The 15,698-nt window shown below is 32.2% G+C and overlaps 1 protein-coding gene across 1 annotated transcript in view; it reads left to right on the top strand.

Annotated features, from left to right (window-relative positions):
• LOC143075417 (uncharacterized) overlaps positions 1-12,233 on the top strand; it is an 85,789-nt gene extending 73,556 nt beyond the window's left edge. The window contains exons 30-37 of the mRNA XM_076250813.1: positions 1,888-1,955; positions 2,370-2,481; positions 3,695-4,054; positions 4,531-5,252; positions 5,949-6,671; positions 7,441-7,575; positions 7,932-8,077; positions 11,729-12,233. Coding sequence (XP_076106928.1) covers positions 1,888-1,955; positions 2,370-2,481; positions 3,695-4,054; positions 4,531-5,252; positions 5,949-6,671; positions 7,441-7,575; positions 7,932-8,077; positions 11,729-11,776 — 2,314 coding nt within the window. The 3' untranslated portion in view covers positions 11,777-12,233. The remainder of the gene's footprint in view (positions 1-1,887; positions 1,956-2,369; positions 2,482-3,694; positions 4,055-4,530; positions 5,253-5,948; positions 6,672-7,440; positions 7,576-7,931; positions 8,078-11,728) is intronic.
• Positions 12,234-15,698: the final 3,465 nt, after the last annotated feature.

The raw sequence follows: 15,698 nt of genomic DNA, 5'->3' as shown, positions 1-15,698 counted from the left end.
AAGGTTCACCAGTTGACATCCATGAATGTTCTTTTTGAGGTTGAATGGTTTATCTCCGAGTATAATTTTTTCTTCATGTCTTTCAATATCGCAAACTTCACATTCTTCTTTACATGTTTTGTTGCTGCTGTAGTTGGTACATTTTTTGGTGATCTTATTTAGTTTGTTCACACCACGATCAAATAATTGATTTAGATCATTATATACATGTAGCACTGGCCAACACAGAAAAATAATGCAAGTCTGGGTTCAGCCTATGCCACCACACATAATTTGCAAAAAGAAAACAAACAATAATAGGGTGGAATTTTTTAGGCTGAAATGCCATTAGATTAACAAGATATCCCTTATGAACAATGATGAAAATTTTATACATATATTGTTGCATATACATACAAGGATATGAAATGTTCATCTACAAATCTTAAATAGAATGTTCACAAATGCATTAATTACAGTAAAAAGCTCATCCTCTTTGCTATGAAATTATTTCTAGGACAGCTCATACTATATATATATATTGACTAGCAAATATATTTTAAAACCACAAAGTCATAGAAGTGGTAAATTACTTTAACATGTTTTTAAAATAGGTAATAAATAATATCAACAAAATGTAGACATTTCTGCAATCTTCTCCATCCTGTTTTTATAACCGAGTTGACATCCCTAGTCTTGAACAAAATTTTCAAATTTCAAGAAATAAATCAATACAACTATTACCTAAATAACAGTTTAAAAAAATACAAAATCTTATATGCCTACAGAAGAAAAAACTTCAGTGACAATAGACGAAACACCTGAATTTAACTCATTTACATCTAACATGTTAACAATAGCTGAAAGTTTTTCATCCTCATCAACAGAAACCTCACGCAGTTCAACTCTTGGGACCTTTGATGCAGTTATGTTTGCTCTTGATTTTGAAATGAATTGAGCATAATATCCCCTTATTTGTGATGGAGTTAACCACTCTTTTTTCACAAACATCTTTTGCCCATTTTCATCAGTTACTTTACGAAGTTCTTCCGATAATTGATAGTAATTTGGTCGAGTACCAGTTTTTTCACACGAAATACAGATATTTTGCAAATATTTTTTAACACTTTCAGAGAATCTCACTGTTAGCCTTTTTCCTTTTAATGCCCAGCCTCCTTTCTCGTTTATCTCGCCCATATTAATGTTGTGCTGATCTTCACTTGTACAATGGACAAGTGTTTCATTATATGATAAAACTGACTCACACTGACCAGCATATATTTGAACAGCAGTGTCAAGACATGAAACTGGGTTCGTTCTGTAGTTGTGGTTGCCAATAGTTAAATGCATTTCAAGATTGCAGGATTTGGCAAATACTTTGTCACATGAATCATCAGGACAACAAAAATATGGCATGTTATATTCAGTGTCACTCTCATTACTGTTTACATCAGCAACTGGTTCTATATAGGTCTTTGTTCTTCATTATTACAAGTATTATCAATTCCATCGGTATCATTTCTTGTAATTGGAATTGTTATAGTTCATATTTTGCTTGGTTTAGACTGAGACAAACACTTAAATCCTCCCCATCATTTGGGACAGAGGTGTTTCTGAAACAATCTTATCATTAAGTACTGGTGTAGAATGATTTATATATTGTAAACATTTAGACATTTTGATTGTTTGCAGAACATACCTTGCAATCATGCTTCCATGACTTTTCTTCAATTAGGAAATATGAAGTTTTTGATTGGGTGTTTTTATGAATATGTATTTATAAAAGATTATTGATAAGTAATATATGAATACATGCATTTCAGCTACAAGTTCAATACAATGATACTCTTTCAATAATGTATTGACAAGTTTATCATTTATTCTCACGATTTTTAATATTTTCTTCAGGAAAGACTGGGGCCTCTTGATATTGGCAGATGAAAGATTTGTTAAACAGAAAGATAAATACTGCAAAGGTTTGTTATTTTTATCATAAGAAAATAAATCAATGTGAAAAAAAAAAAATTTTAAACATACTTGTTAGGTTTCTTACTCGCTGAACAAGAAGGACACACTAAGAACATGAGCATAGACCATTGATTAATGATTCTCATGCATATTTGAAAGATATCTATATTGTCTAAGTACTCCTAGGTCCGGTTTGTAAATTTCCAAATGGCTATATTCTAAAATGGTTCGACCACTTGCATGTGGTAGGATCATATTTGTATACACATCAGTCACATAGGGTCTTGACCAAATGCTCATATGTATCTGGAACATCCATACATGACATGCTGTAAACACACCTCTATGAATAAGTACATATTTAAAATACAATATCTGAATCAACTTTAAATTCTAAATATTTAGAGGAATGAATGTTTCAGGTCTGTCTAAATGGGTGAGAAACAAAGTTCAAGCTTTTACCAGTTGTAAACAGGCCATGGAGTCAATATCTAGTTTCTCTAAACAGAGGATGAAGGACATGCCTATTGTCAAGTAAGAATTATTACAGTGGAGTATTTTGTTATTGAATTTCTACTATTATAAGCAAGACCATTTATCTGATAAAATTGTAAACTTGAGAAGGGAAATTGGAAATGTTTCAGTGATATTGTTTGCCTTAAATTACTGGAGAATAAAGGCTTTTTCCCCTGGCGAATAATCCCAATTTGAAAAAAAAATGGTTTAAAATTATTCCCAAAAAGACAACTTTTTTCCCAAACAGTGCAGTCTCAGTGGTAATTGTGCATAAATTCTAACTGAAAAACACTCATTTAAACATTTTTCATGCCTACAATGACTATATGTGCAGACTTGAGGGTCTATTTATGTATCTTCACTGACAATAAGGGGTCTGATTTCAAATGAAGGTTTACCTCTTGAAAGGGGGTCTGCAAATTGAAGTTCCAGTCATATTCATGGTTTATTATAAATTTCCCAATTTGATAAAAATGACACATATTTTCCAAATAAAAAGGGTACAGGTAAACATGTATAAGCAGAAACGAAAAAAGCTAGCAATATCACTGATTTCAAATGACAACAACCCAACCAAAGAGCAGAAAACAGCCTGAGGTGACCAATTGGTCTTCAACACAGGGAGGGAAATCCCACTCTCAGAGGCTGGCTTCAGCTGGCCTAGAAACTATGTGTACCAGTTGAGTGGAAATTCATTGTTTTATTACATGATAAAAACAAATAAAAAATGAAGGCTAGCCATTGCTTCTTGATTGAAAAATAGCTTAACTTTGCAGAACTCAACATCAAGGAGATTTGTAAAATGTGTCTCACATTTATGGTAACAGTGAAAATAGAGATTGCCTTACTGTCCACAGTTTTCTATTTCATACAATGTTAAATTGAAGAATACAGAAGATTGGCTTTAGTCAGATATTTTGCTGTAAAAACATGGTGAAGAAACATCTGTTGATCCCATTTAAGGAGAAGCTGTAGGACTTTATTAAAGTGCAGAAAATATGGTATTGTGGAAACATTTTAAATAAAACAGGACATGAGCTTGTATTGATGCATATAACAATACCAGATAACTTCTTCAAAGAGTTTTATTTTTTAATGTCAAATTCAAGATAGACAAATTTCTATACACAGTTATATGTTAAGTAAGATATTTTCGGTCATTTCAATTGTGCATGCCATATGATTTTCATGTCTACCTTTCAATCTGATCAACATTGTAATTCTATTTTAGTCCAGACACAACTTTTATACCCAGTACACCTACAACACCAGGACAGCCAATCAGTAGAAGATCTGGTCTCCATGGAGCCTCAACCATAGCAACTCCGATCACTCCTGCTACACCACTGTATTCAATATTTTCACCTATAACCCCATTGACCAAGGATAAGAAAGTTTCAAGTGGTACCTCTATTGATGCACAGACACCTAAAGGGGTTTTGCCAAAACTAGCACAGCCTAAATTTTCTACTCCTGTTTCAAAGAAAGATATTCCAGCAGCAGCATCCACACTGGATACGATACAACACAGACTAATGTCTCCTACTGAAGTTAAGAAAAATCCTGAACTTACTGCTGCTGCCAAAGCTGGGTACGTATAAAAAATCAATTTCAAAGTCATCGCTGAATATAACAAAACACAAAACTACTAGTGCAGTTAAAACTAGGTTATAATGTTTTACAGTTTGTCTATGGGAACATACATTATAAAAGGAAAAGGCAATTATTTGACTAAAATTTTCCTGCCTATTCATGGTTTTTGTAAAATGATATGAACAATAACCTTACTCAAACAGAGTTTTGAAATCACCTTAACATACTTGAAGTAAAATACTGCTCCCTATTACGACTAATGCTGATATGTTATTGAACTGGTTAGTTTTCAGCAAATTTTGCATTTAGAATGAGAACAAAATACACAAAGAGTTTCTATTCATACACATAAATATCTACCGATTAATCTGGAAGAATTTTGAATAATAGGTTACCGGTACATAAGATGATAATTTTCAAATAATGGTTGAAAAGGACATCTCTTTTATGAGATCCTTTATTCTATTTTTCTAGTGGTATAATTCAAGCTCAACCAGGTCATCAAACTCAGATAATACTACAGAATCCTCAGCAGACGACAGTCAATCAACAGATACAAATGGTACTGCAGCAAATGGTCAACAAAGGTCAATTACAGCCAGGTCAACAGGTTATAGTACAAAACCCTCAGCCAATAATAGGTGCTGCTCAAAGCCATGTGCAACCAGGCCAACAATTGTTAATACAAAATCCTCAACAGGCTATTGTTGGAGGTCAAGGCCAAAAATTGTTATTTCCAAATAATCAGCAGATAGTCCAGCAAGGTCAAGGCCAGCAATTATTATTACAAAATGATCAGCAGAAAGACCAGCAAGGTCAAGGCCAAACAATGAACAATCAGTTCCTGACATCCTCCACATATCAATACATCCTCTCTGTAATGAATTCTCCTTTAGTGCCTAAGGATAAACCATATTACATTATTGTTGACGAGAACACACCAAAACAACAAATGTTTCTTGTTCAGCCGAATCAGGGGACTGGTGCTCCGATAATCAAAACAGAACCCACAGTTACAACTACTGCACAACCTGTGGTTGGTAATACTACTACAAGTCATCAGACATCTGTCCCTACTCATATACAGTCACAAGCATCCAAACCAGGCATGGTATCATTACTCAATGTTGGTCAAAGTACATCAGCTAATGCTAAGGGTGGAGAAGGTCAAACAGTCACAGATGATTTACCCAATGGTAAGTGTGTTATGTTCTCAAGTTATGATTAAAAAAAAAAAGGAACCATTGTTTTATGCCAAGGATACAGTTTATACACATGTATAGAATTCACATAGTTGTATTATATCCATGCATTGAAAGATGTTAACATTGTTCCTGACTAAAAAAATTAACAAATATACAGAAAGGATTGTGTCACTGTCACGGAATTGCACTGATAATATCCAATGTTTATGAGTGTTAAAAATATCCCTCATCAATGAATTTCTCCTTGAAACATGGTTAATTGGGTGATAAACTTGGTCAGTAATTGTGGCCGACTTTCACTGTTTCAGTTTCTTCACCAGTTCAAAAGTTTGCCATTCAGTATAACAATTAAACATATATCCTAGAAGGTTATGACACAAGGAGATACAGAATGAACACATAAAGTTAAAAAAAGTTCCAGGATTTGGGTATATTCATTGAGTTTTAAAAGCTCTTTAAAGCTTAAGTTTGTACTTGCAATGCTTATACCGACTCTAAATAAGCTTTATGTCTTATGTCTTCTTATGCACTTGAAAACTGTTTGTTACTTTGAAGAAAAAAAATACCACCAAAAATTGGTTGACATTTGTATATGGAGATTTCTATATCTATGTTACTATGCAAACTCTTGTTACAGATATGTATGTATGTAAAAAATAACAAAAATTCTTAATTTTTCTGTTTCAGTCGCCAAAAATGAACCTGTTACTCATGCAACAACTTCAACTTCAGAGCCAGATCTACAAAATATCAAAATGAATAAATTATTCAAGTATTGTCAGATCCCTGAATCAGACATTAGTGAAAAGGGTGACGGTGATAAGTCCAAAGACCAAAATAAAACAAAATGTCCACAAACTCCAACTCTGTTTGATACACAGGACAGTGAACAGGAATTCAAAAACATTAATCAACAACCTATTAATAGATCGGAAGGTACCAATAAGATAAACAATGTTGCCAGTAAACCCCAAACCCAAAGTCATGAGGCATGTAAAAATGAAAGTGAATCAAAAACACAAAAAAAGCCTATTTTTAGAAGACAATCAGCAGGAACGACTATCGTAATTGACAATGAATCTCCAGATGAATTTATAGACCAATCGAAAGTAAAGAGAAAGTCATGTGATAAGAAAATATTGACAGAGATTAAACAAAATACCACTTTAGAAAGTACTAAAAAAGAAAATATCTCAATTGAAAATGAGGAAAATGAAAGTGAGGAGATATTAAATACAAGAAGGAAAAACAGAGGAGCTAAAAGAAAAAGTCATTCTAATTTGAGATTGTCTGCTAAAAAGCAGAAAGGAGTTGACTTTCTGGACAATTTGGAAGATCAAAAATCAGATTCAATTGAAAAAGTTATCAAGTGTAAAGGTTGTGGAGAGGCTCTTATATCTCAGTTAGAAGGTAAAGTGTTGAAGAATATATATGGAAAAAAATCAGATAAAGGCATGATACTAATATCATGTAGCTTAGAAAAAGTTCAACGTTTCCATCCTGTTGTATTTAAAAAGAAAAAACCTTTATCTTTATTTATCATAGGGTTTCATCGGTTATCTGTTGTTAGGCAAAATTTCCGAGGGGTACTTTGAAAATTTATAATAAAGGGGTTGAATTATAAATTGTTGTAACACAGCTGTGTAGAAAAATAGTGGTAATAATGTTAAAACAAAAAATAATCTAGCTCTTATAGGATTTTAATGCATTGAATGAAAAATTACAATATGTACTATTTAGCACGAGTTCTTAAAGCTCTTAAACCAACTTTTTATTTAAAAAAAAAATAAAACATTAAAGACGGAGTTCTGTTCAGCACACAATTAAATAAAACACATGCACAAGGGCAAATAAAATTAAATAGTAGATTTTCATCCAGAATTTTGAAAACAATGGTGCAAGTGGGAGGATTTTATTTTTTAAAATTTTATTTTGTCAACTTAATCATTTTGAGTAGTTTACTCAAAGAAATTCAAAATATGAAACGGGAAGTTTTGAATGAAATGAAATTATCAGCAGTAACCTGTAATGGAAATGAACAAAATTCCAGACATCATAAAAAAAAAATTAATTTAAAAAAATCAGGGCGTCATGGGATGAAAATCTATCAATTAATTTTATTTGACCTAACATAATATATAAGCAACAAACATAAATAAATTGTTTTTCCCATTTGTAGATTTTGAAAAGAGAAAACGTTATCCAGGGTTTGTAAGAGTTCTGACAACACAGAGAACAGCTGAAGTTATCTTTCTACCAACATTGGATGTCAAATCTACCAATCTACAAATAGTGTCTACAAAATTAGAAAAAGGTTTGTCATAAGAAATGATCATTCTAAAAATGAATTTATGTCATATTCCAAAGATGAAATGATGGTTTTCTTTTTAGATTTTATCATCAGTGATACCAAGATTAAACTTGACTTGATATGCATAACGTCTATAAAAGACTGGTCAGTGAAGCTTGAATTTAAGTTCCTGTTACTGTAAAGATTAATAAAAAAACTTTTAGTTAATTCAGTGTCCTCTGAAGATAAGGAGTTAGATGATTGCCATTGAGACAACTTATTACCGAAAACGTTTGAAAAATGTGAATAACTTCTTATAGGACACCTAAAATTAATAAAATATTTTCCAGCTAGGTTATTTTGATATTTATGTCTTTCAGATTCTGACTTTACCTTAGACAGCTATGAAGATAAATCTACTGGTTCTATGTTACAATATTTGTCTTGCCATACATGTACAAAAGATGTTATAGGGATACAGGTTTTAAAGAAGGGAGCTAACTCTAGAGATGTAGAAGATAAACAGGTAATATCTGTTCCAAAAATGGTTGTATCGAAAAACTTAATTATATCCCCGCTTTAAAAAAGGGGGGGTATACTGTTTTACCTCTGTCTGTCCGTCCGTCCGTCAGTCCGTCCATCAGTCCGTCAGTCCGTCAGTCCGTCCGTCAGTCAGTCCGTCCCATGAAACTTTCGTCACATTTTTCTCAGGAACTGCACATCCACCCTTTCTGTAATTTGGTATCAACATTTATATATGTCAGCCATACCGTGTGATGCGTTTTCAGATTCATCACTTGACAACTTCCTGTTTACCGAACACTTGTCTGATTTTACACATGATAGCCAAGTTGAAAATTTTCGTCACATTTTTCTCAGGAACTACAATACAAGGATTTCTGAAATTTGGTTTCAGGATTTATATAAGTCAGCTATACCGTGTGATGCGTTTTCAGATTCATCACTCGACAACTTCCTGTTTACCGAACACTTGCATATTTTTACACTATTAATATTATCCACTTGCGGCGGGGGTATCATCAGTGAGCAGTAGCTCGCAGTTTCACTTGTTTCTACCTACTTAGCTTTTAAGCTTAATACATCAGATTTTTATTTAAATTTTATGAATACCTGTTCAGGTTGAAATGCATCATAGGACATTGTGATGTAAACGTATTTGCTTTGTGACATCATTTTTTCTTGGGGAGAGGGATGATGTATTTGTTAATTAATATTGTGGCATATTCTTTAAAGAATATATTAGTTAAATGTATATAATTTAATTTAAACATATTTATTTATAGTGGATAGGGAAACAAGTTTTGCAACTTATATTAATCCCTTTCCACTTTGCAGTTGCAAGTGCTGCCTTGTAGCGGCATTAGCCTGCTCTTTTTCGAAATCTACAAGAGTGTCTTTTATGTCAGGAGATATGGCTTTCTCTTAATATGGGTCAGCCATTTATCGTCCCCTTCCGATGGACTATCATCGTTTCCTTGAGACCATACTCACAAATGGTGGCAAAGGAGAGCCAAAAATTCAGTCCTTAAAATTTTCATCCTGAACCTGAAATCGAACCAGGAACCTTTGTGTTAGTAGTCCTATGCCCTAACCACTACACTACAGCTCTCAAATGTATATCATTTTGATTGATATATCTTCATAGCAGTTGAAGAAAGAATGTGAAGAATGTTTAAAACCAACAAATAAGAGCTGATCAAATCACACAAAAGTCAATCCAAACCCAGACAAGGAGTCAGAGCCAAGGGAGATACTCCTTATTTAGATAAATTTTCAAAATTTGTAAAAAGATAAGAGGATATGGTATGATTGCAGATAAAGGATATATCAGCCAAAGACTACTTATGGTTACTATTTATAATCTTCCTTCAAATTTTCAGATGTAGATCAGTCATAAGCTTTTAATAACTTTATTGTGTTATTAAAAAAAAATATTAGAAGAGTTTGAATAATTTCATATTTAAGGAGTGATTGTAATAGTTTTTCTATCTATGAAGAAATAACATAAAAAATTTGGTGCACACTGAATAACCTGCGTAGCGGGTTATTTAAGTGTGCACCACATTTTCTATTATTTCGAATAGACAGAAAAACTATTACAGTTATTTCTTATAATTTAATTCTAAATTCCATTTTAAACCGTAGAAAACCATGAAAAAACGTTGTTGACGTCACGGTCACATGACTAAATTATGTCTATGGGCTGATAACAAAATAACGTCAGCCAATCAGAAGATGCGTTTCATCCAAAATTAAATTATTAAGGTATGGTTGGGGAAAATGAACATTAACAAAGAATTTTTGCTGATAATTGCATTAAAAGGAGGTGTTTAGAAGGAAAAGTGCTTTTCAGTATGAGGATAAAATGAGCTCAAATTAAATAATATGGGTCTCTTAATTTGCACAATTTTATTTAAACTGCAGCTTATATCTTATCCAAATAATCAATTATAAGCGAAAGTGAACCAACGCCTGGTGAGTCTGTAATACGGTAGAGTCCATAAAGTGGATACCCGAGGGTATGCAGGGTTGTTATGATAAAAAACATAAAATGTAGAGAGTCTTATAACAACAACACTTTAGGGACTGCTGCAGAAATTTATTGATCGACATGTTTCGGTGCCTAGGGCACCGTCATCAGGATAAAAACAATACATAAAATCATGTTGAAGTAAAAAATCGGGTTGTTAAAATTTAAACGTCACAATGTTACAATGGTAAGTAACGTTATTAATAGCAACGTACTTAAAGTGAAAGTGAAAGTTCATTGTAAGTATGTAAATAAACTATAAAAAGAAATTAAATAAAATGTTTTTGTTGTGAAAATGTTTGTTAAAATTATTCTGCCAACATGTGTTTGTCCTCTTGCATCGTGGAAAGAATAATACAATAAGTTGTCAGGCTGTGTATATATACTGTATAGGTTGTGTGGTCTGAATGTTCTGTTAACTTTCTTCCCCAAAATAGACGACATTTTATCAACAATTCCGTACCATTTCGACTGGCTTCCCTTGGCCAGAGGTACTGCTTCCAATCGCGTCAGGAATGCTGTAAAATGTTTCGGTCGCCGAAAGTAAAGGACAAATTATAAATATCACTAGTCTATGTTGAATTTTAACTATGTGTTCGTTCATCAAACTATCGGGAATGGCCCGTAATCTGTAAAAGTGGTTGTATCTCGAGGGTTGTGTGTTTGATTAACATATTTTCGGGAGCATCAGATTGAATTTGAAGAATACGAAATCGGGTGCATTTAATTTCAAATGAATTCTGTTAGAGAGAAATAATTTCCTATCACTGTTCTCTTCCTCCTTAAGGCTCGTTTTGGGTTAAGATGGTCCGTTATTATCTATTTTTTTTCTTGTGGTTGATGGCAGCATACTAGTGATATTTATACTTTGTCCTTTACTTTCGGCGACCGAAACATTTTACAGCATTCCTGACGCGATTGGAAGCAGTACCTCTGGCCAAGGGAAGCCAGTCGAAATGGTACGGAATTAATTTCTGCAGCAGTCCCTAAAGTGTTGTTGTTATAAGACTCTCTACATTTTATCCAAATAATGTTGCCTGTTCTGAACATGTTGCAAAAAACCAAAAAATTGCAAATCAAAAATTCTTCTACTAAGTAAATGTTACCAACTATTCTTGTAAGACATAAAATCTAGACCAACAGCTAAGAACTTTACAGTGTCAACAAATATAATCTAAAAATGTTGTTTTGGGGAATTTTGTAAGTTGAAAACAGATGATTATTGGAAATTTATTAAGTAAATTATAGGCCTTACTTGAATACCTTTTAATATTCATATTTATATTCATATTTCATTTTTTTTTTGAAAGATCTTGTTAATCCATTAATCATTTATCTTCCAGACATAATTAACAGAATCACTTTATGTAATGTAGATCAAAAGAAATAGGCAATAAATAAATCTATCATCCTTATATATATCAAACATCTAATATAATTACTATAGAACTATATTTCAATGTGAATACATTTAGTAATATAAGCTAACCTGTCATGTTGTTAGGGAGGCCAGTGCCTAAGTAAAGATTTAGAACAAGTTCTAATCTTTCTAAAAAACTAATAGCTATAAACATATAAACAAATTAATTTTGAATGAACACTACATTTTATAATGTTTATTTTCAGGCATGGCTAGTTTGTTCATTGGTGGATACAAGTGCCATTAAATTGTGATAGTGAAGACTTTTTTGGTTACCATAGTAACTATAGCAATCTACATAAGATAACTTTATCTTGAATCCTCTCTTTGCAGGGTTCAAATAAATAATGTTTCATACACATTGTTATATTATGTAAAAAAATGTTCAGCCAAAAGTAAGCCATACAACTTACTTGTCATGGTTAAGAAGTATTATTAGGCAGTACATAGTAACAAACTGAAAATGGTGTTTTCTGAAGTGAAATAATCATGTTTATATTGTATAAAAAGTAGGAAATATGATTTACTGTGAAGCATACATGGTACAATAATCTTTAAAAACACCATAAATCCAACAGTGATTTACTTGTGCCTTAAATTATGAATGATTTTTTTTAATGAAGTTATTACGTTTCTATTGTTTTAAAAATCTCTTAGATTTGTAAGAGGTTACAGTGATTTCTGTTTTTGACAAGAATTAAAATGTCCAAGCCCATAATTTCACGCATGAATTACAAAAGTATTTGTAGTAAATTCGATTAAATTTTTAAAATATTTTGATTGATTAGAAATGTTAAATCATTGTAGTTATGTGACTAATAGAATATTTCCGTTATTATCCGTATTTGTTAAAGGGTCAAAATGACATTTCACCCATTTTCACCATTTTCCCGCCAAAATTTGGGTTTTAAGGCAAAATATCTTTTTATCCTTATCGGTGACCTATGTTTTTTATTGGCTCATTCTTTGAAGCTATATTCCAGCTTTTCATATTACAGTTTTGGACCAATTGTCATAGAACGTTTTTTTGATATTCCGATAAAAATATGTCAACATCTCTATTTTCCCTATCATTTCATTGAAAAATGGTCCCTTTTACATACCTGTGTAAAAGTAAAATTTTGAGCTTAAATGGTCCGTGACCCCCTATTTTTTTTCGACCAATTTGATTCATTTTCTTTAAAGAATAAAATAACCAAAAATACGGCACTTCTGATAGAAACTTTGAATAGGCCCGAGTCACCTTAACTGACTTTACTTGTTCGATGAAGATTTGTACTCAAACATCCGTCTACAATTTAAGTTTTAATTATTTAATTTCTAATTTATTCAATGAATTGTTAAGAATAATTCTGTTTTAAATGATGTATATTTGTTATGTATATTTATGACTGCATATAATTGTAAAATACATATTCATACAGCTCACTGATTTATTTTATTTATGTCTGTTAGGTTTTTATGACCAGACTTGTGTAAGATTTGAAGGCTGGTGACAAAATGAGATCAGACAACAAATACATGTACAAACCTATGCTATCTTGCACTGGTCCATGGCCAACAGATATTTTTTGTTGGGCTAGAAAAGTTGGAAAAAAATTGTTCATAATATGCTTCAAGTGAATGAATGTTGATCATTTAACAAAAGTAGTAGAAGAAACCAAATCAATATTCTACCTCGTAAATCTAAAATTAACCGACATTGCCATGGCAGAAACACATAAAATTAAACAACAGTATTCAAAACATAACTAGAAAACTTGAGACTGAGTGTCACATAATTATGAATGACAAGATATATTAAATGGAGATAATTTTTGTCTGACTCCCGACCAAATTCCTAGTATGCAAGATATAGATTACTTTACGGCAACATAAACTATAACGCTTTACATTTCAGAAAGACCTAGATGCTTCATACCTTTTAATTAAGGTAGATGGGGTGTCTAAATTATAATCCATAGAATCTTTTAATAATTTGCCAAAATGTAGTTCATATCCTGCCTGTTTAAAAACATTAATAAAAAGAATGGGTCACCGGACTTATTTTCACGCTACAGGTTGTTCAAAATTATCAAGATTTTGTATAGATTATGCATGGAAAACCCATTTTTCCGGGATAAAACGTAAACCACACCATAGAAATTTGAGATAAAATATGAGAAGATAGCTTCAATATTATGCTTTCAGATAAGAAAAAGAAAAAATGGGGTCACCGGACTCGTTTTCTTGCTGCATGTAAAAATGGGTAAATTCCTAACACATTCTATTGTAAAAGTAACACTATCTGAATTATCTGCCCTTGTATTTGAGTTGCCTCCCCTTATTTGACAAAGTTGGAAAAAAATGAATCAAACAAAAGAATTCTTATTTTTGTAAAATACAATCATAAATATGATCAAACATGGCATTTTCTATATTATAATGAAAATTCGTACACATGAATTACCTACTACTATAAAAATTTGCACATTTCATCAAAGATCTAGACCTTGTTTTCTAGTATTTCAAAATCCAAGATGGAGGAAGACACCTTATCTACCTTAAGCAGAAAGCTTATGTTATGAAGTGTCCGTCTGTCTTATGTACATTTTCCTTAATCTCTTTTTCATGGTTCAAAGTGCTTTAAAGAGAATTATAGTTTTTCGTCAATCTCACTTTGATATGTATACCGTAATAGGATATCTTTTTTTCGAATATTGATTCCTTGCAACTTCAGACAGATTTCACCTTACCATGACCTCATTTTATGGATCAGTTATAAAGATTAAAGTACCATGATTAGGTCTGAGACCACAATTGTCGTCCCTTGATTTTCGTTGTTCACAAATATAGTCCCTAGTGTTGACAGTGGGTTACTTGCCATTAATTTTTATACCCCTTCCAAATTTATTTTTTCATGTTTAATGCAGGGGGGTGAAATTACACTAAAAAAAATTTGGGTCCAGAATTTTAAAGGAAAGTAGTGATTTGGTCCAGCTGAAAAAGGTTAGAAATTAGCACTTCGGAAGCTGTCAAAAGATTTCAAGATGCCCTAAACATAAAATTGTCCATATTTTGAGTTAGAACCGATGAAGTTTTCTATAATTTTGATATAATTTGTCCCAAAAGTAGTACAACACACTGTAAATGTTTCTTTGAGAAAGCGCAGGTGGGATTTTTTTAAATTTTCATTTATGTTCTAAAAGAAATGCACTACGAAATAATTGTGGTCTCGGACCATTAGGTGTATTTCTCAGATAATATAAGCACTTAGTCGACTGTATGTTGTATAGTATCATCACTGTATGATTGCAAGGTGTACATGTCTGTCTAGCAGGTATTGTCTGACCATTACCTCATTTTTATTGTCATTGGTCAATGTTAAGATTTTGATTTTTGATGTACTACATGTATAATCCTTAGGTCAATCATATGTAGTGTATGTAGTGATTGTAAGGTGTTCATGTCTGTCTGACGGGTATAATCTGACCCTAGACCTGGATTGCAGGGTTCATCGTCAATGTTAAATTTTCTTATTTTGGTCCGTTTTCAATTACTGTAAGCAATAGGTCAACAGGTATACATGCTTATATATCTGATGGGATTTATCTGACCTTGATCTCATTGTCATGGATATGGAAGTCGAATAAAAGATATTCCTAATACATGACTACTGTGGATTCCTTAAATTTCATGGATTGAGAAATACCTGTCTTTTTCTTGTATATTTGATTTCATGGTTTTGCCAAAGTCTACATTCAAACCTACAGAAAATTTTCAGTTCGTGGAACATTTGTATTCGTGGTTCACCTGAAATCCAGGAAAATTGGTATTCAAAGAATAATAATGACTCCACAGTATTTTGTACACATGAATGGAATTTTTGTCTCATGTACAGTCTTTTTTTCAAATTCCTGTCATCCTTTCTAAGTATCATGCAAATGAGGTATTTATTCCCTGCTTTTTATTTTAAACATGTACATGGTACCACATCTCAGCTTAGGCAATCATTTTTGAATTTTCTCTGACACAACTGATATAAACCTTTCAAGTAAATTTCATAAAAAGCTGACAAGAAATTTAGGCTTTAGAGATGAATAATTAAATTCATTAAAATTCTGTTGGAAATGAGTGCTAGATTTTTGTCGAGCCTGCAACTTATTTCGCAGAAAGTTGACATAGGGATAGTGATCA

Source organism: Mytilus galloprovincialis, chromosome 5, assembly GCF_965363235.1.
Source record: "Mytilus galloprovincialis chromosome 5, xbMytGall1.hap1.1, whole genome shotgun sequence".
Classification (NCBI taxonomy): Eukaryota; Metazoa; Mollusca; class Bivalvia; order Mytilida; family Mytilidae; genus Mytilus; species Mytilus galloprovincialis.
Note: the sequence above shows the minus strand (reverse complement) of the source record. Positions and strands in the feature narration are given on the sequence as shown.